Raw genomic sequence first — 27255 nt, 5'->3', positions numbered from 1 at the left:
GAATTTTCTTCTGAACAGAAACTGATGTGAGACTAAGTGTGGGGGGGCTGCTCTGCACCCCACACCCGTCTCTTTCTATTTGAGTAAGTGGCTTTGTGGAGATGAAGGTAGCAGCACTCAACCAGCGAGACCTGAGTGTCTTTGTAATCTACCCAGCTGTCATTCTGATAACAGAGCCCTTTTGACATCATTGTGGATGATCAATATTCTCTTTGGGTTTTCTTAGTTACTTGAGACTGTTGCCGAGGTAACGGGACAGGCAATCTTTCCTCTTTCTTTAGTGAGAAGCTAAAAATAATGACTCTGGGAGGACCAGAGTGCATCCTGACTACCAGAACCAGCGTCATGCAAATTGATTACTTCTGCTCTTAATTATTACGTGTGAAGTGGTGTCAGGCATTTAACACAAGGACTGCACCTTCAAGTTATTTCTACTCTGCATTAAGAACCTCACTGTCTGCAGAAATGCTTGCATCACCACTGCTAAGCTTGCGACTTCTTACAAAGTAGCTGGGGTTAAAGGTACCATCATGGAACTATTCTCTTAGCATGGGGCAGATTTAAACTTACATGTATTAATGGGTTTTACTTATTCTATCCTTGGGCTATAGAAAAATAATTGCACCACTTTACCCATTGATAATGGATGGATTTTAAATGATAGTTAATGATATAATTCCCACAAAGATAGACAAATACACAGAAAGGAGCCATTTCAATTATCTGGTGATAAATATACACCTTACTTAAATGTCACCTGTCACAGCCCCATTCCCTGGATGATGGATGAACTTGAAAATTTAAGTATTCAGTAACCAATTAAAAGGAAATATCTCATGTTGTTCTATCCCAAGGAAATTCTTCACATATTCCACACACCTAAATCTGGGGACATTTTGACCATGCTACAGACAATGGCACCAACCAGAAGTCATATTTTCATCCAAATAAACATTCTATTGAAATTGATGTTATTACTATCTCTAATTTTCTTCTCAGTTGTGATATAATTCTGTCCATGCCTCCCAGCTCAGAGAATATTTGCCCATATCATCTGGAGACATTTTGTGTATGTGTGTGTGTCTCTCTCTGTGTGTGTGTTGTATGCATGTGTGTGTGTGTGTGTGTGTGTGTGTGATCACAGCTTGGAGGGGTAACTGTTAGCATCAAGTGGGCTAAGGCTAAGGATGCCAGATTGTGAAAGACAGTCTGTGTTCTGGTTGAGCGAGACTTAACTTCCGGAGACCCAGTAGGTTAAGCTACAGGGGATGGACCACATTAACTCTGCTCCTACACACTTAGGCTCCTGATATGAGGCCCTCAACTCCACAATCCTGTGGCCATCAGTCACATAAGGCAGCACCCCAGGCCTCTAGTATTCTGGCTGGGCTCCACTCCACAGTTACCTGGCTCCAGCTACATAGCCCAGTCCTCTATAAAAGGGGATGCTTCTCGCCCCTCCTCTCTCTCTCTCTCTCTTATTCTCTCATCTTCTTAGTCTCCTGTCTCTCTATTTTGCTGCCCCCCTTCCCAATCCCTTCTTCACGTGGCCATGGCCAGCTTCTATTTCCCTAACTTCTCTCTCTCTCTACTTCTCTACAATAAATCTTTAAAACCATAGACTGTCTCCTAGCATTTCCAGTCACCAGACCAGACCAAGGACTCATGCGTGCACAAATTTGAAAGAGCGAGAACCGCCTTAGCATGCCTTCCTCCTGCTCCCTTTCTCCTTCAACTCCAGGGCTGACTGAGCTGTCCCTGGCCCCATTCTCAGCTCTTCCACAGTATCTAGAGGTGTCCTGTGATGCCAGAGAGCTAGAACTTGAGGCCTAGGTGCCCCAAGACTGCTCCCTTTCCACCCCTGCGGACTGGGGTCTCCTGGCTTCTCACAGCCAGACAGCACCAGTGGGGTGCGCACCAGTCTCCTGCATCTGCCCTGGCAGAGCTGGCGAGCTCTGGCAAGAAGAGTTTTTTCCCCTTGCCCCTTTCCCCACACCTAGTGCATCCTACTTATGCATCTTACAGTTTCCAAACAAGGAGTTGCTGCATCTACACATCTAGAGAATAATGAATTAGCAATTGAATCCAAGGCTCTAGGTTCAGAGTCTGATTCTTTGATCCTTTAAATATGAGTAGGAAGCATTCATACAACTTCAGGCCACACTTCTTAGGGAACACTGTTCCACCCTTTCTCATTAGAACACTGTCTCACCCTTGCCTGATCTAGGGAGGTTAGAGTCACTAGATGGAGAGACAGGAAGTGGCCTGTCCTCTCCCATGAGTGGGTCTGCATGACTCTCTCCCTGTCCCATGCTCCCCTAGATTCTGTTTGAGGTGAACCCTCCAATGTTGCCCACTGACCTTCAAGGACCACCTGAACATAGTCTTGAGCAGATAGCTTGTCCTTGCGTACAAAGCACTGATAGGCGCCCCCATCACTCTTGACCATGTGATCCATTATAAGGTTTGCGTGGTTGAGTCCTGTGATCCTCACGTTTTTTCCAGGGTTGAGGATTTCGCCATTTCGGTACCAGGAGAGTTCCTGGTCTTCGTTTCCTGTCACACTGCAGGACAAGGAGACTTGGCTGCCCACACTGCTTTTAACCTTTCTGGGACTGATGGTGGCTTTCAGTGGCTCTGGGGAGTCATATAAGAGAGAGATAAAAAAAAGTAAAATGTCACATGGTATTGACACTGTTTAAATAACATACTGGGCTTTTGCTGAGGCAAAGGTGTAACTGTCAGGATTCTTTATTAAGGTTCCACACCAGTGTTGTTTGGGGTCCCATAGCAGTGGTTTTGGGGATAGCATATCAGTATTATCTGGGGTATCACTTTACTTAGAAACATTTCCCTTGCTGGGCCTCTTTTTCTCTATATATCAAATAACATAATGTTGGTCACACTTCTTCCTCAGAGTACAAGTCATAGTTTTGATCTAGAGATACTAAGAAATTCAATATGCTAGTTAGTAACAGGAACGCGAGTTTAGAAAAAAAAAAATAAAACCTGTCGGTTTTGTCCCAGGGGAGCACTGATGGCCTAGACTTAGTCCATTACTATGTTTGGGCCAATAACACTGGTTACCAAGAAGAGGACTGCGTTCAGATGTGTGACCATAAAGAGAGTTTCGCTTTAATGTAACGCTTGTTCACTGGAGCCAGGATAGAACTCCAGTCTTTGAAATTCCTGTTTCCAGTTCCACAGACCTAACTCAAGGGAGGAAACTCTAGAGAGCATTTGTCATGTGTCAAGGTTTACAGTCACCGGTGAGACAAAGATGAGTATACAGTCTGTGCTATAATTAGCATGTGCCCCCCCCAACAACTATATATTCCCCATGCATTGCTTAAGTACATAGGTTTCTGTGGAGATTTTGTTGTCATTCCCATTGCCAGGAGAAGAAATAGTTACTCAAGGAGTTGATGTGTCTATTCACTGGATGTGGGAATAGAGCCAACAAGCTCCATCTACATTGTTCCCATGTCTCAGCTTCCTAGAGCACAAAGTCTCCCATTCTCAAAGTTTGTGGATTAATCAAGAATTAGAGAATGTTATGGCCAGGCAAAGTGCCATAACAGATAGGTAGCAAGGACTGGGAAGTCCTCATATATCAAGAATGGTTAGAACTGAGACCCGAGAGCAGAAAGAACAGTCCCAGAGTGGAGACGGCAGGGATTAGAGCATGGAGCATAGATATGCCAGTGTCAGATTTGGTTTGGATGCAGCAGACTCCTAGAAGTATAAAAGTGGGAGGCAGACCACAAAGGCAATTTGAAACTACTTTATGAAGGGGGCCTCAATATTTTGAAATAATTTTTAATGTGTATAGATACGTTGCCTGCATGTATGTCAGAGCACCACATGCGTGCCAGTGGAGGCCAGATGAGGACGCTGGATTCCTCAAAACTAGAGTTATAGATATGAGCTGCCATGTGTGCTGGGAATTGAACCCGGGTCCTCTAGAAGACTTTCTAGTGCTCATAACTGGTGAGCTATTATCCCAGTCCCATAGAGTAAAATTTGGTAAAACCAACTAAAGCATACCTGCAATCCCAGATGATCAGGAGGTTGTGGAAAGAGGACCACAAGTTCAAGGATAGCCTGAGCAGTTTAGTGAAACCCTGTCATAAAAGGTAAGATTTAACAGCAAGATTGAGAGCATATCTGGCTGAAAATAGCCCAGGTTCAAACCCCAATGCTACAAACAAACAAAAAAATTATTGAAGACTAAGTAGATGGCACAAAGTATCTTCAGGAGAATTGATGGGTCACATGATATTGAACACTGGGGTGGAGGAAGGTAGTCATCAAGAAGGTATTGTGAAAGGAGTCTCCACTCCTGATATTGGAGTCAGCCTCATAGAGGTGTAGAAGACAGCAGGGAAGGTCTGGTGTCCAGGGCTTGGCCTGGCTGGGACAAGGAAAGAACAGCTTAATGAGAACTCAAGACTTAAAACTTGCCTACAGGAGTTAGAGGGGAAGGTATTCCTAATAAGAAGCGATATTCAGGAAGCAGAGTTTGTGGTGACATCCTTTTGGCTTTGTACACCATAGGACTGAATGTAAGAAGGGCACTTTGTATAAAGCTCATATCTATACTTATCTATCACTTAAAAGAGGTCAGGCATGCCTATGGACCTGGAACCCCAATAGAACGCTTTACATCAAGAGATTTGGGTTGGAAGACGTGGCCTTCCACTGGCTGAATGAACCTTCCAAAGGAAGAAGGAATTGGTGAGAAGTCCTAAGGACTTCTCTGGGTATGGCAGAGGATAAAAGCAACACAGTAGGAACCTGCATCTTTCCCCAGATACCGTTTAAAATGCAGCTAATGGGAAATGTCTTTACAGAAAGAGGAAGCAAGGTAACACTGGGAGTCGATGCTGAAGACAGGCAGAGCCATGTCTTAGGATGATACTTTATGCTAGGAGGAAAGATGGGAAGTTTTAGACACTTGAGATTAGAGGGGGGTCTCCACCTGAAGAAGCAACATAAGCAAGGTCACTTGTATTCTAACACAAGAGGAATATCTAAAGAGTTGAAGGAGTTTAGACTCACCAGTATATATTAAAGCAAAAATGAGACATATGAACAGTTTGACTGAGATGCTCTGGACACTAGCCTAAGATAGAGTTACTTCAGTGTGGAACAAGGACTCAGGGAACTGTTACCAGAAGAGGGCTGGAGTCTATTGCCACAGTTCTGGTGGCCATCTGATATCAAATTGTTATCAACCTAGATATCAAATTGTACTAAACCTAGATGAGGTATAGTTCTTTAACCAGCTATGAAGGAATACTCTTCCATTGCTAGACAGTCTTATCCTGAGCTCAAGAAAAGCTTAGATGGTTCCAGACAATTCAAGTCTTTGATTTAAACTCCTTCACCTAAGGTACTATGAAGGCAGAGCTACCTATGGTTGACTCTGAAGCAGACATTCCACACATAGGTGATAGGTGGCAGAAACATAATAACACAGTGCCTCTATCTTAAGGGTGAGAACCTTGATGTTCATCCTGTTTAGCTCAATTTCTGAAGGTCAAAAATATATTTTAAAGGTAATTGTAGGTTTTGTCAAGGAAGGAACATTTCTCTGGCTTTGTTTTTGTCGCACCCTCCTAGCATGATGTTGGCCAAATTATTTTGTTTTAGTTTCTATATTAGTAAATTTGAAGATGTTTGACTAGGTCAGAGTGCATGCCACAGCTCTACCCTCCTACTCCCCAATAGGCCATCAGCATCCCCTGTACATCCCTCAAGTCTGTGGACAGAGTGGGAAGAATAGAAATCTTGGGAAAGATGAAAAGAAAATTCTCTACAAAACAGTCCAGGGTCAATAAATTAGCTCATTAACTAAAGCCACTTGTAGAGCTTTACCACCCAAGTTTGAGCTCTGGGATCTATAGGATGAAAATAGAGGACCAATTCTTGCAGGTTGTCTTCTGACATTCACAAACTAACTATGACATATAAGTACTTCCTCAGCACACACAAAATGAATAAATGTAAAAAATTTAATGAATAAAGGAAGAAAGGAAGGAAGGAAGTAATAAACTGGCTCAAGCTTTGTGTCTGCATAATTTAAACCTAAGTTTCTACTAATAGGGGTCCCCTTGAGAAATTTAAAGTAACTTCTAGAAGAGACTAAAATCAAGCAATTTTCTGGCTTCTATCACTGAGCTACCAATACCATCCTTTCCATTGTCTATTTTCAGAGTTTGGCCATTAGGAATGAAGGCTGGGTGGTACTATCTTGGAAAGGCATTACTACTGTGGTCTTGTGAAAACCTCAAGGCAAACCCAGGCTGTGTAACCATATGGGTAATTTCCCAGCAGAGAACCATGAATGTAGGTCAGATGCTGTGAGGTCAGAAAAATGTTGTGGGAAGTGATGGAAATTAGCTTCTTCAGGATACCATCCATGTGGTCAATGCCACTTTTTCCAGTTACCATCCAACTTACGTTTCACGTACAGGCGGCCTATCACCTTGGCAGTGCCGTATCGGTTGGATACTTCACACACGTAGCTGCCTGAGTCTGAGGGGCGGCTATTCTCAATGAGCAGCCCAGTCACTGTCTTTTGGAACCTTCCAGAAAGTTCCAGGGGCATGTTGTCCTTCAGCCAGCGGTAGTCTGGCTCGGGGTGCCCAAGTGCTTTGCAAGGCAGCTCAACACGCTGCCCTGCCATGGCTTTGCGGTGGTCAAACCCGTCCAGGATGGATGGAGCTGAGTTTGCTGGGTCTGCAGAAGAAAAATCAAAATTGTCAAAGGCCAAGAATGGGGAATGTGAGTGGACACCGAGAGCCATGTGTGGCTTTTACACATTAATCATGAACCTATTATCTGCTGCTGCCATGGATCTTTAGAACAAGATAGACAACTCTATCCTGCTCATAACTTATAAAAGGCTGAACCCTGGTCAGGGCTCTGGCTGGTGATTCTTGCTTTGTGGACATATCTGGAGTCAGTATATTTGACAGTCATCTGCTCAACCAAGATCACCACCTTTTGTTGAGTGGAGGGGACACCACATATCTCTTCTCAACAATGACAGAGAGAGCTAGCTGTTAAATTAGCAAAGTCCAGTTCACAAGATAAAGGGGTTTAAGTATGATATTGCTTTATTTGTTTTAAGTGTTCTATATTTATTTACTTTTGGTTAGAAGATATTAATTGTATATACTTTGGGGGTTTAATATTTCAATACACATATGCAGTTTGTAATGATTAAATCCAAGCCCTTTCCCACACCTTTTCAATCATGTACTGATCAGTAGTCTATGCTCAGGTTGATTTTGTTAAGGATCACATATGGATGGGATCATGAGGGTCTTGCCTTTCTCTGCCTGGCTTGTTTTACTTAACATCCAAGTCCGCATTTCTGCCCATGGGACCTGCAAATAATGGGATTGTATTTCTCTTCATGGCTCAAGAACACTGTACTGGGTATGCCACATTGTCCTTGTTTTATTTATTTTCTTTTTATCTGTTAATGGCCTAAATTGATTTCACATATAAGCTAGTACAGATAGCTCTCGAATCAACATAGTCATGCAAGACTGTGACACAGCAGTTTCATTTCCTTTGGTTCTATATACACAACATGGGGGAGCTGGATCACACAGCAGATCTGATCTTAGCTTTGCAAAGACTTCCCATGTTGCTCTCTGTAGTGGTTCTTCTCATTTACATTCTCACAGTAGAAGAGTTTTGTTCTCCATACTCTCTAGCTGGAAAGAAATACTTGCCAACTATCTCTCTAAAAAAGGAACAATGACCAGCATATACAAGGAACCCAGGAAAACAAACCAAAACCAAAACAACTTAAAATGTTTTAAAAATACAACTAATAATCAATTAAAAAGTGATCCGATGTTTGTCTAAAGAAGAAATAACTAGGGACAACAGGTATACATCATTAGCCAACAGGGAAACATAAATCAAAACTGCAGTTAAATTCTCTCTCACTTAGACTGGTAAAAGAAAATTATTCCCTCTCCTAACACCAAGGCCCAGCCTGGGCTCACAGTTCCAGGAAGTCAGGTATTTGTATAGTTCCCAGAGGTAGCAAAATAAAAGCAGCTGATCTCAACTCTAAACCCCCAGCAATTACAAAAATAGACAATAGACCTAGCCTTTCCCCTACAGTCTCAAAAACATTTCATCTTAAGAAATAGCTTGCTTACTCCATTCTTCCCTTAAGGAAACTTTGCTACCTTTCTCATTCCTATCTACAAATACCACTCAAATCATGTACTATGCATTCTCTCCCACAGTGGCCATGCTGTGTTCATGGAACCTCCCTTCAGTTTGCTCTGCTGTTCAGGTTGATTTCAATTTTCATTTTTATATCCACTTCTAAACTTAATTCTTACAATTAGTATCAAGAAAATAATATCAAAATAGTTTGCCACCGAGGTCTAGGACAAGCAACCACAAAATCTGGGCCTAGGGTCAGAAAGGTGAACAGGGAAGAAGAGGGAGCTCTCCTCTGTATGTGCAGCTGTTACCTTAGAATTGAAACAGTTCCTTCTTTGGGGAGGAGGGAGGCTTCTAAGATTGGGAAGCTCATGAAACTTACAGGACTCAAGAAGCTCATGAAACTTACAGGATTCAGGAAGCTCATGAAACTTGTAGGACTCAGGAAGCTCAGAAGTCCCAGACAGATTAAAAGCAGAAAATGAACTGACCATGACCAGTAGAAGAGAGCACTGGGAGTACATATTTTTGTTTGCTGAAAGTGCACTATGTAGCCAACAGGTCTTTCCTGTTCCAGATTCTATTATATATTTCAAAAATCCCCAAAGTCTCACAGTCCTGAGTCAACCTGGCCCCTGGCTTTGTAATGGGACAAGGACAAAACAGCAAACAGCCAAGGTGATTAAATTATCTCATCACTTAGAACAGCTAGAAGTCAAACTGCTTCCAACTCAGGTCACAGTTGTTTATCCCATAATATAAAAGTGGCTGCTGTGGGAAATGAAACGCCAGAAATTCACCCATGGGAAACTCAGCCATGAAGAGAAAGTTCAATGGCAACTCCAGATGATGTCAATGTCCCCAGTAGGCTTCTGCTGCATGCTGTAAGCATCCAATTTGGTAATGTTGCCTCTGTCATTTACTCTTTCACCTGGGAGCCTTGTTAGAGCAGACACTTTGTTATGCCCAGGGCTCTCGCAATTCAGAGCCAGAACTGACTGACCCCAGGGTGTTTCTCTACTGCATTTCTACTAGATGACTATATACCCCTGATTTAATATTTATTTCCTCTGTACTCTCTATTGGGATACCCTAGTCATGCTTGCTGGATGTTGAGCTTCTGACTTGATGTTGCATTCCTGTATTCTGCTTCTTTCTACTTACCTCTTCTTATTGTTTATTCTATTACTTTTGGTTGATACATGTTTAACCAACTGACCATTCAAAACACAAACCACTGTTATAGGCCATTTTAGACTGTACAGATCACAGAGGCAAGGCTCATCCTGGCTTAGGTTTCAAGGGGACTTCAGTCTTGGGGGACACAGCTATGGACCATGTTTAAAGTAGCCTCTGAGTGCCTAGGTGGCTGATCTGAAAAGACTACTTCTCTAGACAGCCTTGGTCTAGCAGGGCACTGATGACTGGAAAGAGTCTGAGCTGGTGTTCCCCTTAACTGAAAACCAAACAAGTATGTGGGACAAGGCCATGAAACTTGCCTTTCAAAACTAGCAATCATTTCAGTCAAAAGAATGTACAGCCTTCCAAACTGTAAAATGACTTGGAATTTCTGTGTTTATATTGCTACACAGATGTTGGCTTAAAAGACACTTATGATCTATGAATATGTTGATGCAAAAGCTGAAGGTTTCTTCTTGGTCCCCAAATTCTTCAGTTTGGGACAGGACGTCAAGAACCAACAGAGGGGAAGCACAGGAGGGATGTGATCCTGAGACCATGCTCTCACCTGACACGAACAGTCTCGCGCTGTTGCTTTGTCTCGTCTCCCCTGTGTATCTGTGCCGCGTGATGCAGCGGTAGTTGTACAGCCCATCTTCGTTCTGTACATCTTTAATATACAAGGCTCCCGTGGATGTGATGAGAAATCTAGATCCTAGAACAGATCAAAGTAATGGCTTTGTGAGAACAGGCTAGAAATCGGCCCCTAATTTAATGTTAAACCTGTAAATTAGTTGTCTTCTCAAATCCCAGTAGAAAGGCTTATGCAGTCAACATCATTAGCACAGAGGCTACCACCCTGTCAAGATACAGAGAATGAAACACATTCCTTACCCCTCTCCCAAGGCTCAGGTATCTTGCAGAAGAGCAGGCAGATAAATATCTTGTGAGAGCCAGAGGCAATGTATAGCCACAAGGAAGCACCATCCCTGGATCTAGCAAGGCAGTTGTAGGGGTGTTGTGACCAAATCCCAGTATAGAGAGGAGGCGTGAGCACAGGTTTCACTCCCAACTGTGGTGCTATTGATTGGTAGCTTCTTTTTTTATTGATATATTTTTATTTACATTTCAAATGATTTCCCCTTTTCTGGGTCCCCACTCCCTGCAAGTCCCATAAGCCCTCTTCTCTAGAGGGAAAACCCATTTCCTCTAAGAGGACAGCCCTTTGTAAGTTAACAACTTTCTAGGGCAGTGGTTCTCAACTTGTGAATGGAGACCCCTTTGTGGGTCATAAATCAGATATCCTGAGAATCAGATATTTACATTATGATTCATAGTAGTAGCCAAATTACAGTTATGAAGTTGCAACCAAATAAATTTATGGCTGATGGTCACCCCAACTTAAGGAATTATGCTAAAGGGTCACAGCCTTAGGAACTTTGAGAACCATTAACCATACATCCAAAAAAATATGGGCAGTACATACACCTTGGATTTAATGGGTAAAAAAATTAGAGACCGCGAGTTTGGTGGTCAGAGAAGGGGTTGGATCTGGGAAGATTTGGAGGTAGAGTGACTTGGGGGGTCTCAAAATACTTGTTTGATATTCTCAAAGAACTATTAGAAAAAAATTAAAAGTAAAATAGAAACAACTTGACCACATCAACAAAACCCTCTGAGAAGAATTATTTTATCTATTTAGGGAATCCTCTCACAATGGGTATAAGCTGTTATGTATCAGCTTTTCTATTAGTGTAACCTGGAATATTTTCTTTTATTAATTATATAATAAACATGTCATCTTATAAATTCACACTCATATCAGATATTTATTTCTTTTACAGTAATAAAATTGATATGTAATTGCTATATACCTAATTTAGCAGATTTTCTGGGACTATACACCTTCTTTTAGGATACAGTAAGTTAAGGAAAAATAAATTTCCTGTTGTAAATTCTTCACAAAGGAGCATGCACTTTTGCATCAATTTGAAATATGTCAACAAAACATAAAAATGTTAAATAACAAACAACAAAGCCTTAACATATACCATATACTTCCCAGTGAAGTCTTACTCCCTCGCAGAACATAGGCAACTTTATCATTCTTTCTAGGTCAATGTTCAACTCTTTGTGTATTCTATGTTTGTGGGCATCTGGGCCTTTTTCAATTAGTTTGAAATAATGACTCTAAAAAATAGACAGTTTCTTTTTTCATCTCAGTGAGGAGGATTTGTTCTTGGCTCCCCAACTCCACATACTTGGCTGTGGTCTCATTCTCACCTGTGTGATTCTGCGTGCACAGACAGACTGTAATATCAAATACTAGTGCTTCAGAAGAGTGAGGTTGCCTTTGAAAATATGAACTTCTAAATTTATATTTCTAAGCATAATTTGATAATGAAACAAGTAAAGGTATAGAATCCACCCTTGTCATGAGTCCTGGCCATCTGCTGGAGGGTAGCTCGCCCACTTTTGTCACTGTTGGAGTTGCCTAAGGAATATTTCCACGTGGGACCTGATTCCACCTGAGAGAAACTGTGACTTATATCTGGAAAAAGGTTAGAATGCAAATATACCATCTTCTATTTCTGTTTTCCTGAGTTCAGTTGGAAGCTTCTGTGGTTTACCATTGTAGACATATCAGAAGTCTTATGTACTCTCTCTACACATGCACACACAAGTATGTGTGTGTATGTATGCATGATCATGTCTGTCCAGGTGTACATATCTATGTACATTCATGTGTATGGCAGGTATACATGTATCTTTGTGTCTGTGCATGTTCAAATGTATGGCTGTAGAGGTGAGTTCACTTGTGTCTGGAGGCCAGATAATATTGTCATTCTTTAGGCTGCTCTTGGTTGTCAACTCAACAAGATCTGGAATCAATCAAATGCAAGCCACCTGGGATTTACCTTATCAGATTATCTGAAGTGGGAAGACTTACTCTAAATACCTGCAGTACCTTCTACCCAGATGAAGGGACATGAGAGAAGTAAACTGGGTTGTTTTCCTGCTGCTCTCACTCCTAGCAAGCTTATCTATCCTATTGCTAGAGTATTTGTTTGCTGATGCTAGAACCAGCTTCTCTGCTCTCAGCCCACTGTGGGTGATACCATCCCTTGGCAGGGGGACCTAGACTGGTTCAGAAGGGCAGATGAAGTGCTTGGTAGTGAGCCAGTGGGTAGCATTCCATCATGTTTCTGCTTCAGGTTCCTGCCTTGAGTTCCACCCTGACTTCCCTCATTAGACTGTAAGTTGTTGACTGAAATAAATGCTTTCTTCACCAAGATGCTTTTGGTCATGGTGTCTATAACCAGAGAAAGCAAGCTAAAATAAGGGTTGTTTATTTACTTATTTTTGAGACATTGTCTCATTAATTTGGAGCTCAATGTTTTAGCTACTATGGCTGGCCAGCAAGACCCAAGAGTCTGCATGTCTCCAATACCACATTGTTGTGACTGTAAGCACATGTCACCATTCCCTGTTTCTTTGATCTGAGTTTGGGGAAATCAGATCAAATGACTTATGATTGTAAGATGAGTACTTTATAGACTGAAGAATCTCCAGTGTCCAGCTCCACTGACTTAGGGTCTCAAATGTTTCTGCTGCAGGCATTATTGCCTCATAATTCCTGTCTTGCAAGGACCATCCATGGGTTATTCACAGGACATTTGCATTAATAAAATTAAAAAACCCATAAATTCTTATATAAGATAGAAGGAATTCAAAATAATGGGCTGAGAAAAGATCAATAAAGACAAGCCCTGCCTTAGCACAGAGTTTAACATTATTAAAAGCAGTGTCTATCAACCCATTTGTTTTAAAATATGAAAATATGCTTAGTGATTGAAAGCCACAAAAATTCTTCCAAGTTCTATATAGTCTAGATATTTTTTCTTTATCTGCTCTTCAAAAGGAAGCAATGAGAAATCTTTTACTGCCTGTCATGTGTCATTATTCTGAACGTATTTCTTATCAATATATACTGTGTGGAACAAAAATATGTTTTCTTTTTCAATGTATTTTAGATGGTTGTATAATGCTACAATAACCCCTTCTTTTGAAGTGCAGTGATACAAGGGAAGGACAAGAAGGAAACATTTACAGATGCTGTCATCTTTTGAGCATGGGACATTTCCTTGAGAATTGGCAAGCCATCAGCTGGGAAGATGTAAGTAGCTGGCCATCTGTGATGGTTCTTTAGTAGGGTAGGAGCGAACCCATGATGGCAGTGCCAGCACTGCCCTGGCTCTGCGTTGGGGTGGCTTTCCCTTACATGTATGGAGGCATGACCCTGTATTTTCCACTGTAGATTGCTTTGCTAGCTGAGAGCTAAATACTGGCAGGACTTTGGTATTGTCATTTCTATGGCCCATCACGAGTTTTCTATATGTAAATGTTTGTCCATCCTCACCTGTCCAAAAGATGATTCTCTGAAATCATGATAATTAAAAGAAGGGTGCTGGCATGGTAAAGATCCAAAAGTTCCCAGAGCCTACAGGAAGCCCTAGGAGATATATTAGCATTATCCTTACTGCTGTTGTTCAAACTGGAATGTGGATTTTTCAGTATAATAAAGAGCTGGACTGGGGTAGGACATACAGGGGCAGGACTTCCAGGCAGGCAGAGATACAGGCAGAGAAACGGGAGACAGGGAGGTTGTGTTGCAGAAGGGAGATGGTCAGAGCTAGAAGCAGGCAGTGAGAACCATCACAGGGGGGAGAGATAGTGGATAAGTCAGGATAAGTTTAGATAGCTGAGATACGGCCCCAACAAAAGGCTAACAGCTTTAAACTATATAGAAGTTAAACCTCAGGGATCCATGAGAGTACTGCAAGAACTCTGGACATGCTCCCTCTAATCTCCTAACTTGGCCCATGAAGAAGACTCATAAGACATCAATTCAGAAGAAGCAGAATCTTCTACTACTGTGAAACTTCCTGAGAAGTTCAGAGGATGGAGAAGGAACTGACCTAGCTCGTCTTGGATGACCTCTCCTTTGTCTCTGATTCACATCTTGAAACACATTAAAGAAATGTTACAGGAAGAAGAATAGAGGCCTCTGTCATCATAGATTATGGAAGCCATGGTCCCTGGGTCATCTCACTGCCAAGGTGTATGGAAACCTTTGAGGGACAATAAGAACTGAGTGAAGCCATATGGTGGGCCTCCATTATGTCAAGGACCCTTCATTGTCACTGGCTTTCGGTTGCACCCTGTCTGATGCTTTACATGAGAGACTCTTGAAACATATTCTTACATGAGTCATAGTAAAATTCTTAAGTGTAGTTTATTACAGGCAATAATATATGACACATACACCCACACACCCACACACACATACCTCGACTGTCAACAACTGCCTGGTAACAATTGTCCAAAGGCAAATTTTACAGGTAACATTATTATTTTTGGTGTAGGCTAATGAGAGAGATTATAGAGTTTTAAATGGAAATATTTCTCAGCTATAGTTTATAGTCTTTGGCATGTTAGACACTCAGCAAATCAGAGTCAAATAGCAGGAAGTGACCTTTGACTTGGAGGTTGTCACTGTGAACATCAGTGATGACCAGGCTACATAACTCTGGTATCATGGGATGTCTACGGACTATCCCTAGCTTCTCAACAGATACTAAGCAGCTCCTCAGTTCTTAGCTGCTTAAGCTCCTGCACCTGATCTCTATCACTTTCCTGCTCTCAGCTTCTCTACCACCAGACTGTTGCTACTGGGTTACTACTATCCCTGTTTGCTTTTTACACTTGTGGGTGTGATGTGTTTAATGTCCAGAGAAAAGAAACAAGTGTGCAGTTAGGACTCTGAACAGACTGGAAGTAGAGGGGATGTAGAGAAGGGGAGCTGAGCCACCCTGCAGTCAGTTAGTGTGAGCATCATTTTAGGTCCAGTAAAATAAATCTGTGAGAAAGTCCAAGTCCAGCTGGCCTGCCTGGATGCCCAAAATGGGTTGGTGGGGATATTTTGATCTAGAGACACAGGGCTGTCTCAGAAAATGGACATTTACACAGTAGTGTCACAGTAGGTCCTCTCAGGATGGGAGAGCTGCAGCCACATGCTTCCCTGTGTGGTACTGAGGGGTGAGATGCCCACAGGACAATGTCTTCTGAAGCTCAGCTATGGTTCACTCCAGTTGCATCAACGGCAGGGATTAAAACAGGAAATGCCTAAAAGCTCTGTTTTGATGTAGTATGGTTAGTAGAAACCCTAAGGTTTAACAGCTGAGCTTCAAAAAGCTGCCATGTGTGGATGATCATCAGTGCTCCTGTGGTAAGTATGAGTGAGCAGGAAACCAGGGCCCGGGAGCTTGCTCATCCCTGAGCTAGCACGTCTCCGAGATCCAGGAATGCAAACCTGGCATAGCACTCAGCCCTATCACCAAGGGGCTTCTGTCACAAGCAGCTTTGAGTTTTAGAATTAAAAACATGAAGGAGGGGAGGAAAGAAGTTGGAATTTAATCCCAAAACCTGGATTTATTCCTCGCACCAGTCTGACATAAAAGTTTAACTATATTTAGTAAGATATATATTACTAATTGAATTGTTCTTTAGTTGGCTAATTTGGTACAGACTCTTATGAGTAATCAAACTGAAAACTCTTTTAAATGGTTTGCAGTGAACCAAGCTTTCCTATAGTGGATTTGGACTAATGCTGCTTGTATTCCAACGTCAATTTGGATACCCAAAACTGCTGACATGAGTGTTCAGACATAAGACACTGAGGCGCTCTGCCCCCAGGTGGTTCTGATTAGCAAATAAAGATGCTGGCAGCCAATGGCCAGGTAGGGCAGACAGGTGGAACTTTTAGGGTTCCTGTGTTTGGGGCTGAGAGAGAGGAGGAAGGAGGGAGATTAGCTAAGCCGTGTGAAGTATCTGGGAGAGTGCATACCTTTGGGTTCAGGGTGGCCATGGTAGAATATAGAATTTAGTAAGCAGTAACTCTGGATTATCAACGGGAGGTAGATTAACCACATGGAGGTTAAGAAGTGGCCCAGCTGTTGTGCTGTTTAAAGTATTTCAAAATATAAAGGCTATGTTTGTGTCTTTCATTTGGGAATGTTAAGCATTGAGGTGGATAGTGAGCCTGCCTGGATTCAACTATTAAAATTTAATTCAACACTTTCCTACTTTGAGAGATCTCTCAGGATCACAGAGAAAACCCAAGCTTCAGAATCTAATGGAAACACACTGTCTTCCAGAATCAAATGGAAACAAACTCTAATAAGCTATCTTCCCACTTTCCTGCTGTGTGATGTCATTCAAGACATTCAGCTCTGTAGACTTTGGTCCGTTCCTCTAAGAAATAGCCTCTTTGTTCTACCATTAGTAGATGGCTGCACAGATGTCAGGAAGAGAGATGCAGCGCCAAATTCCAGGTGAGAGCATTAGTAATGAGGTATTTTATATCTTAATGTACTATGAGAGAATCAGCTTCAAATCATCATAAAGCTGTATAATTGTGATACCATTTGTATATATATACATACAAAAGATTATATCTTATAAATATGTGCAATTATGACTTGCCAACTAAAATATTAATAAAACATATGAAACATAGATATGATGATAAACACCATGACAATTCTGTTCTGATAGGGGGTTGATCAACATGTGTTCCATAAACATTGGAACATTGACACAAACATGGTAGGGCTCATTTTTTAAAATATCATCGATTTAATATATTTTTAAATTTTCACTCTTCTTAGCTCTTGGAGAGTTTTAAGTTTCATACACAATGAAATTTGCCTCGCAAGACATGCCCACTGGTGTACTAGTGGCAAGAACAACATCAGAGTAACCAACCACTTTTGGGCTGGATTTAAGACCAACTCCACAAGATAAAACCCATACCTGATATCTTATGAGGGCCAAGACCATATGGCCAGATGGATCCTAGGCCCTAGGATGAATCTGCTATGATTGCACTGCTAAATGGACAGAATACTAAACTGACTCCTAATGACTCATCATTATTCCCTCAGACTAATACATCTCTCATCAATCATCTGAGAAGATTCTGTTTTCAGTAGATGGTGATTAACACAGAGACCACAACTGGCCAAGATACAGAAAATAAGAGACCACAGAATGCTTAGCCCTAAAGGGAATATATATATACATACATACACACACACACACACACACATTGTACCACTCCCACCCCAAAGGTTCAGGAGTCATTGTAAAAGAAGGAGTTGAAAGAGTGTAAGAGCCAGAGGTGGTGGGTGACTATAGTAGGCATCTCACTCAGCAGGGTAGCTGCATATAGGAGCTCCCAGGAGCTCATTTTTAACTTATGGTTTTAATCACAAGAGGCAACCTCACTTAGAAAAGTCTAAACATCGAAGTTACATGGAAGAGGTTTATACCACAGTTCTGACATTTGACCATGGGTGTGGAGCTTACCAAAGTACTGGCCTAGTATACATTAGGTCCTGGAATTGATCTGCAGCATCGCAAATGTAGATGTATATGTGTATATATATGTGTATACATACATGTATGTATACATGTACTTGCATATGTATATATTTATGTTATTTGCTGTCATTGTGGTGGTAAAATGTATGCCAAACCTTTGAGGCAGTGTTACATGACCTAGCTATGTTCACTGAGGTATGGAGAGAAATAATATATCCAAGAACATCTTTATATATCCTATGATAGAATGTGGAGCAGGAGAGTCACACAGATTTCAGTTAGACATTGAATGATTATGTGCCCAAAACACATACAACAAAGCTCTAATATACTGTGTAAAAGAAGGGTACTCAGAGGTAGTGATCTGGGGAATTAATTAATTAATTAATTAATGTGAATAGGGCCATATAATGGGGTTAGTGTCTCGTATAAAGAGGAGGTAAAGTAAGTTCATTCTCTCTTTGTGGAGAGAAGACATGTTAAGGAAATAGTTACCTGCAAGCTAGAAAGGGATGTTAAACAAGAAATGATTTATCAGACACCTTGGATTTCTGCCATCCAAAACTGTGAAATAAGTATTATGTCACTGCTGTTTAAGCCATTTATTCAGTTGAATTTTATCCCAGCAGCTGTCTTCAGAAGTCTTTGCAATTGTACAGCGGGATCATGGTGGGAAATCAGGAACTTTCTTTGATGTCATTGTCATGTAGCTTTAGCTGTCTGGCTTATGATGCTTAGTATCTGAACATGTGGTATACATCAAGGAGTCCTGAAAGTTAGACATTATGTGGCCCTCATTATGTAGCCAATAGAAAGTCTGTCTCTTCCTACCTGCAGATTAGCTATTGTTCCATCTGCATGTCTGCTCTACACTGCATGATGCATATCTAAGGAAACTCAGTGCCAGACCTGCATCTCCAGCCCATTTTCCACTCAACATTCAAGCCTGACACAATCACACTGACACAGCATTGACATCTCTAGATGTTGTTATGGAGTCACAGCACACAAGAGCATCCCTAGGTGTCAGGATGGAGTCCTACCACACCAGAGCATACATAGGTGTCAGGATGGAGTCCCACCATACCGAGTATCCCAGCTGTCAGGATGGTGCCCCACTATACCAGGTCATATGTGCTCTATTAAGATTCATACTGTGATCACACCTCTGTAGACTCAGCTCTATTTCTCTCTCTCCTATCAGGCTCGAACCCTCTCAGAATCTTTGAGTCACATTCTCTCCCCCGATACCTCTTTTAGTACATTTCTAGTCTCACCTCCTAGATCTAAGTTTTCAGTAGAGTTGCCCACATTCTCTATACCCATGGCCTCATTTTACCCAGGCCCAGCTTTATCATATCTTGATGGGAATGTATGCTGCTCACACATAAGGCACTGGTCCGATGTCCTTCTCCTCCACAAAGAATAGCAAGACAACCCTGCATGCTGGTCAACTTCTCATCCTCATTACTCACAGTGGCTCATGATTATATCCTCCAAGAGTACTTGCTAAATCAATATTCATGTGAGGAAGTCTGTAAGCATATCCATGTTCTGAATGCTTTCCTAAATGAGGGAACAGCACAGTAGTTAAGAGCTTGCCAGAAAAGCGTGAGGACTAGAGTTTGGATCCCCAGAACCCACACCAAGCAGATGTGGTACCTGAATCGCAGGGAAGGCTGGCTAGCTCGAATAGCCAGAAGCAACAAGCATCAGATTCAGTGGGAGATCTTGTCTCAAGAAACAAAACAAAGCAAAACAAAAGTGAGATCAAGAAGACAGTTAGTATCCACCTGGAGGCTCCACACATGTGCACACACATACACATGCACCTGCATATGTGTGTGCCCACTATATGCAAACAGGCACATCTATACCACATGTATATATATATATATATGTAAAAATGTTTTCTATTTAGTATGGTAAAAAGAGAAAAAGCTAAAATATATACCATTTTAGTTTCCAACATGATCATTTCCTTATGTACAGACCAAAAAATCGTTCTTTGCCCCTCTCCTGGAATAATCTCATTCTATTACCTGAAAGCAAGAACATTTCAGAATTTTGATGCTAATTATTCTTTCATTAGACACTTTAAGTTTTTGCTGTGCAGCTGGCTTAGGTCTTTAATAGAGACTGCAGAATTTTCAAAAAGATTTTAAAAGCATGCTTGATTTTTTTTCATTTTACTCCAAACTCTTTCCTCAGTTTGCTTTCTTTATCCCTTGCTACTTCTGTCTGAACTGAGCCAATAATAATTAAAAGAGCAGATGGCTCTGCTAATCAGATGTCGCCTGGTAACGCCACATAAAGAACCCGTCTAGGCTGTGCCTGCCACCTCGAACTGACAGCCGCACCCCCGCATGATGGTTCCTCAAGATGGCTTGCACAGCAGTGTTGGGAAGTCAGGAGACTGGAGTAGGAATCTAAGTTCTAAGTCTAGAGTGTTATTCGGCGATCCTGGAAATGAATATATAACGTTTTAGAAACTGGAACACTCAAATAGCATTAACTAAATTAGAAGGGGAAATCGGGTGACTTTCAAGCTCTCAATTTCTCTTAGTTCAGATGTAGGTCAGAGAGGAATTAGACTCCTGGCAGGGCTCTAATGTGCCCTCTGTTCTCTGTGTTAGAGACACCAGCAGGAGCTGCAGATGGGACCCCAGAGAACAGCCTGGGGACAATGTCCCCTTGAAGAACTGCATTGGCAGCTTCATCTGAGAGAGCTGAAGGAGGGGTGGTGGCTTAAGATGGCTGGTATGAAGGTACAGCTAAAACATTCTTAAGCTCTCTGAATTTGACCTTATTTGGAAACAAGGTCACTGTAGTGGATTACCTCAGGATGAATCACATGGGTGAGAGGCGCTGATACTCTGTGATAGGAGGTGAAAGTTCAAGCACAGAAATACCTGAGTACCAATGGGAATCCTGAGAAGACAGCTGACAGACGCAGCCTGCAGAGGAGCTGATCTGCACATAGAGGAACATCCTGTTTCAAAGACTCCTGTAAGGGGAAGGGGCAGGAGACAGAGAGCCCAGGGCAGTGACAGGAGGCACCAGAGGGGAGGACTTTGGAAAGCCACGCTGGCCACCGCAGCCTCAGCCCTGTGCTTCTCTACTGCATAGCCTGGGATGTACATGACGCTTATGGTCTGGCTTACCAGTCCACCCCAGGGTGACACCAGGGTGATGCTGTTTCCCTGGGAGCACTGTTGCATGGAGTGAGGGAAACTCTGGGCTGTGTCACAATCTAACTATGCAAGATCCTATTTCTACACTAATCATAACATTAAATATCCCGCCTGCAACAGCTATCAATGTACGAAGTAAGCTTAAAAGACACTCTCAGCTATTCCGCTGGACAAAATCAAAGTCTAGGCTAAATGGAAAGATGCCACATGTTCTAAGAACAGGTGATTTGATCTCGTGAAAATGTCAATTTTTCTGAAAATAAAAAGAAAACAATTCATCTCCTTCCATTTCTGGACAAAGCCCAGTTGGAAGTCAATTGCATTGAAGCCAATTAATGTAGCATGCTATTTCTACCCAGGAGACTAGGCAATTCAAAAGGTACTATGTAATCTTGGTGGGGGAGAGGGAAATAAACATGTCCTATGGCATATAAATTGGTGAAACATTCCCAGGGAACAACTTGTGTGATTGTTTTTAGCTGTAAGCACTGTCTATACTTCAACTCAGTGGGTCTTCTCCAAAGGTTCTCTCCTAAGTAAATTCACAGATATAGCCATATAATAATGTGGCTCAATATGCACTGAACTATAGTTTCCTCTGACACTTCAGAAAGAGTAGAATGAAATTTAGGGGTATTGCATTAGTTAGTAAGCTCATACTCACAGTGGTTAAAAAGGATAGTAAGGTAGAATTATCATAGTTCTGGAAAGATCTACAAGGTAATCTATAGTAATAACAAAATGATACATAAATCAATGTACTATATATGTATATACATACACAAATGATATATATTTACATATGCAAATGAACAGAGGTACAGAAGTGGCAGATACTAAAGTGAGCTGGGAGAGGAGCAGACTACATTTTCCCCCACTCCTCGCTATGACAGACACTCTAGTAGCCTGCTCCAAGAGGAGTCAGTGGGTGTGGCTCACAGTGCATGCAGACCAAAGCCCTAGCAGCATGGAGACACGGGAAGATCAGGAAGGCTAGGATGGCACAAATGTGTCAAAGGTGCCCTGATTTCTCTTGTTTTCGAGGCTAGTCCACTGGTGGGCATGGATGCAGCAGAGAGAGACACGTTCAGCGTTTCTTTGACCTTTGTCATTCCTGCTTTCCAAACACCTAACCTGCACGTCCCCCCTCCTCATCCCCCTCCACTGCTTCCCTCCCTCCTGACTTTGCACCTAACTGTACTCGGCATCACGGTTCTTCAGTTAGACTGCCTGTGACAGCGGCCTCTTATTTCTTTCCTGTTTCTGTCCTTTCCTGTTCACCTTGCATCAACTGACTGGGTTTTCAGGAAGAACAAATCTGAGTTTCCCCCGCCCCCGCCCCCATAATAAGATCAGGAAATACCGCATTCTGGTTCAGGCAGTGACCTCCCCTCACCAGAAGGCAGTAATCTGTGATGTCGAGGAAGGGCGACATTGAGGCAGCCAATGCACAGCACAGGCCAAGCTGCGCTGCATGGAAGAAATCACTGGACTGGAAGTAACAGCACACCCTCTGTAGTTGGGGGGGAGGGGAGCAACTCAAGCCCTACGCTGGCTTCTAAGTCCAGAGTCGTCTGGCATATGTATGTTAAACACTCTGAAAGCAATCTCACAAAGACATTTTCCTCCTGTAACTAAGATTTGCTCAGTGTACTTCTCCCACAGTTAAATGAGACTCAATTACACACTGCTAATTTAAGCCCGCACACTGCATTCAACTGTGCACCTAATTACCCTGTTTAGTTTGTTAATGATCAGAGCTTTGCCTGTGCAGATCTTAGAGTCTGCCATTAATCTTTACTCTAGTTAGATTTCTTGTGATTTTTTTTCCAGAATAAATCCTTCAGAAAATAAAATGACTTTAGATTTTTTAAAGCGATTATTTAAGGATTAACAACAACAACCAATGAAACTTAAATAACTCAAACAGTATTTATTCATTGTTTTACAGGATGTGGGGATACTTGTCAGTCACCATGGGGCCACTCATGTCTAGGGAAAAATGTTCCAGTTAGAGGCAAGAATGGCAATTAGACAAAGGGGAGAAAAGGAACAGGGGACTGCACAAAAAGACATGAGCCTGGACAGAGGAGGGGGGAGTCCTGTCTGGTGTCTGTAGGATGTGACACACAGAATGAGAGCAATTCTAAGAATGGAGAAGAAGAAAAGCACGTGAAAGTCCTGGTTGGAGAAAATTATGGAATTTTCAAGGGCCTAAATTAAGATGTAATTTGAAAACAGAGTCTCCAGGACAGAGCATTGGTCTGGATGCTGGAGTGAGGAAGAGGTCTCCTGGGTCTGGGAAGGCTTTCCTCCAGGAGCTTCTGTAGGGCACGGTGCTGCCTCTACATGGTGGGCTGTTTAAGAGCCACCTCCACCCAGTGGGGACTATGACAAGGAAGGAAAGAGAGGGATCTAGGTCAGGTTGATTGGTGTTTGAAGGCAGTGAGCAGGCAGTGTCCCCAAGGCTATGCTGGAAGGGCATGTTTCCTGCAGACAGCCTCTTCCAGTTGTGATATGTACTCCACCATGAAGAGTGGAATCACCAATGTTCAGAAAATGGTGAGGCTGGAGATGATTGTTTTAAAAGTGCCCAGACACTGGGTGGATCTAGGAAGAATCAAGAGATGAGTCAGGAGTGAGTATGATCAAGATACACTGTGTAATATTCTCAAATAATTAATACAAATATTAATTAATTAAATTAATACAAATATTAAAATAACAGGAAGATGGGTATATGTTTTCTCTCACATACTGAGACAGAATAAAATAAAAGTTAAACAGGAGATGGCTCAGTAGGTAAAGTACTGGTATGCATGAATAAGGACAGATTTAGATTCCCGGCACCCACATACAAGCCCAGTATGGCGATATGCGCTTGTAACCCTAGTGCTGGGAAATAGAGAAAGGAGGATCCTTATAGTTTATTGGCAAGTCAGACCAGCAAAAATGGCATAATCCTGATTAACTGAGAGATCCTGTCTCGAAAAAATATAGAACTCCTAGTGAAACCTTTTGAGGGTTTCACTCAACATCAAATTCTGCACACACATACCACAGAGAGGATATATATATATATATATATATATATATATATATAGAGAGAGAGAGAGAGAGAGAGATACTATGTTTGCTATGACTTGTAACTTCATATGAATTTGGCCAGGTAGGGAATCAGAGAATACATCATGCTTGATCAAAGCAGGATATAGACAAGGGAGGGAAAACCATCTGTTTGTATAATCATGCACTCATCATATTTTTTTTAAAATAATTGTAAAAATTTAAATTTAAATAATTATAACTATTATAAGCAACATGTTCAAAAAGAATAAACAGTGGAGGGAGCTGATGTGAAGGCCTTTCTGACTCTCAGTAAGTGACTGAGTCAAGTTTCAGAAGACCCTGGGCCTGTGATGGAAGTGCGCTGAGATCTAATTGTGATGTGTGCCTATGTGATGCCCACGTAGTACAGATGACATGTGGAATGAATTCTGTGATGTCTGCCTACGTGGTGCAAATGGCATGTGGGAATGAAATCTGTGACGTCTGCCCGCATGGTGCAGATGGCATGTAGGAATGGATTTGAAGTCTCAGATGAGGACAGAGATTGTATTCCCAACACTTATGTTGAGAGATAACCTGTGATTATGAGATCAGTTTCATGGGCTGTAGCTTCCTTTAAAAAGAAAAAAACAACAACAACAACAAAAAAAAAAAACCAGTCCACAATAAGCATCAAACAGCAGGGGAGTGTGCCTTGCCAAGGGTTTGATTCATTGGGAATGCGAGAAATGGGGCTCTGAGTGTGTTTCTGGGCTCTGTGTCTGTTCAAATGTGCACAATGGACTCAATATGAACAATGATTTGAATTGTTTTCCTTATTATGCCTCAGACACAGAATCTAGAGACAGGATTTCTTTCTTTGCAGAAGCTTTCATAAAAGAGGAAATCTAATCTTCCTCACACATACTCCAGATCTTCTGGATTATTTATTTTCTCTTTATGTATGAAGATTAGTGGGTCTGTCACTGACTTGGCTATATTTTCAGTAGGAGCTTCAGAGAACACTGCTGACATTGAGGTTTTTGTTTTTGTTTTTTTTGATTGTTTTCACTTACATCTCTTTTATTATTAGCTATTTTAATGCAACATCATGTGAGGCCTTTGGGTTATGTTTATTTCCTGATCATAGAGGATGATGTCTTAAGAAACCATAATGTGCTGCTGTGAAGTTATCCATACAAGTATCTATGTAAATATATTATAAACACAGCTAAGGGTAGAGAAAGAAATGCAGGTCTCAGGGTCACTCAGGGCTCTAGGATGCTGATCTTCAATAATCCTGTAGAGACTCTATGAATAACTCAGACTCCTGAGTGGCATCCTCAGTTGCTTCTACACAAAGCCCACCAGCTCTGCTGCAAAGAGAATCAGTAGAGTCCCATATAAATTGATGCCACGTGCAGGGGTAGCAATGGGATCCAAGATAATCTGAAGTGAACTCCTATTTAGAGGGAAAGACCACAGTATATGAGGGTAAGCAGTTACAAAGCAGAGCAAAGACAGGCCATGTTGATAGATACAACTGCTACAGTCAAGAGGGACTGGAAGACCAGGCAGGTGGAGCTGCTATCCCTAAGTAGCTATTTTAACCTCTTTCTGCTGCTGTGTTAAAACACCCAAACAAAAACAGCTTAGGGGAGGAAAGGTTCATTCTGTTTACAGCTCCAGAGTGGATATGGTTCCTTGTGGCTGCAGGAGCTTACCTGGCAGTCAGAAAGCAGAGAGAAGGAAACGGGAAGAAGGGCCACCCTCAAAGTCTATCTCACTCCTCCAGTAAGGCCCTGCCTCCTAAAGCTTCCATTATCTTCCCAACAGCACCACCACTGGAGACATGTTCCAATACATGGGTCTATGGGGGACAGTTCACATGCAAACCACTATGGAGCCTGGGATGTGCTAGGGGAACTGTGCTATCTCCACAACTCCTTAGCCTCTTCAATCCCACAGACTCATTCAAAGAAGGACCTAGCCTCACCAACGTTCTTCTAACATCCTCCAGGAGGCTGCACTATGTGATCTCTCTACTCCACTTGCTGTCCTTCTTTGTAAATATCCACCACTTAGTGTCTTTGGGAGGTAATTGCATTAACCAGAAGTCAGTATATTTATATACATACATATACTGGTGAATCTAATGACTTTATATTTAAATGTAGCAATACAAGTATTCTTTTTTTTCATTATGTTATTTATTTATTTGTTTGTTTTATATCCCAGTATCAGCCTTACTTCCAGTCCCCTCCTCACACAGCTCTCCTATCCCCTTCTATTCTGAGAAAGAGGCTCTCCTGGGTATCCCTCCACCTTGACACACCAAGTCACTGCAAGACTAGGTGCATCCTCTTGTCTGCATCCACTGAGGTCAGACAAGGATGCCAAGTTAGTGGGATGTGATCCACAGGCAGGGACAGCTGCACATCTGTTACGTGTGTGTGTGTGTGTGTGTGTGTGTGTGTGTGTGTGTGTGTGCTGGATCCAGCCAATGCTTGCTCTTTGGTTGTGGTTCAGTCTCTAGGAGTGGATATTAGTCATAAAGTATAAGATAAACACTCTACAATTCACAGACCCAAAGAAGCCAAATAGCAAGAAAGGCCCCTGGGAAGATGCTTGAATCTTTCAAATAGATGTCAGAAATGGCTGGAAGAAGGACACTGGATCAGAGAGGGGACAAGGAAAGTGGAGGCATCAGGTGCAGGGAGAGCATGAGAGAGAGAGAGAGAAGAAATCAGCAGTGGGCAGGGGGTGGGTATGACTCGGACATGCCACAGACCAGGGATGAAGCGAGACCCCAGGAAGTCTATGGGTGACTTTGGCTGAGACCTGTGGTAGTGCAGGTGGTCTGGAGCCTGAAGTGGCTATCTCCTGTGGCCAGGCAGTACGCCCAGTGGAGGGATAAGGACAACGACCCACACACAAAACCTTCTACCCAAAATGTGTTCTTCCTACAAGATGTGCAGGGCAAAGTTGGGACAGAGATGGAAGGGATGACCAACCAATGACTGGAACAAATTGAGGCCCATCTCGTGGGCAAGAACCAATCCCTGACACTATTATATGATACTCTGTTATGCTGGCAGACAGGAGCCTCACAAAACTGTCCTCTGAGTGTCTTCACCCAGCAGACAAAGGAAACAGATGAAGAGACACACAGCTAAGCTGGAGTCAG

The 27255-nt window shown here is 42.1% G+C and overlaps 1 protein-coding gene across 1 annotated transcript in view; it reads right to left on the bottom strand.

Annotated features, from left to right (window-relative positions):
• Dscam (DS cell adhesion molecule) overlaps positions 1-27255 on the bottom strand; it is a 690093-nt gene that overhangs the window by 245289 nt on the left and 417549 nt on the right. The window contains exons 6-8 of the mRNA XM_052159081.1: positions 9950-10096; positions 6466-6744; positions 2362-2637 (exon numbers count right to left, since the gene is read on the bottom strand). Coding sequence (XP_052015041.1) covers positions 2362-2637; positions 6466-6744; positions 9950-10096 — 702 coding nt within the window. The remainder of the gene's footprint in view (positions 1-2361; positions 2638-6465; positions 6745-9949; positions 10097-27255) is intronic.

Source organism: Apodemus sylvaticus, chromosome 15 (genome assembly GCF_947179515.1).
Source record: "Apodemus sylvaticus chromosome 15, mApoSyl1.1, whole genome shotgun sequence".
NCBI lineage: Eukaryota > Metazoa > Chordata > Mammalia > Rodentia > Muridae > Apodemus > Apodemus sylvaticus.
The sequence above is the reverse complement of the archived record's forward strand: the minus strand, read 5'-3'. Positions and strand labels throughout refer to the sequence as shown.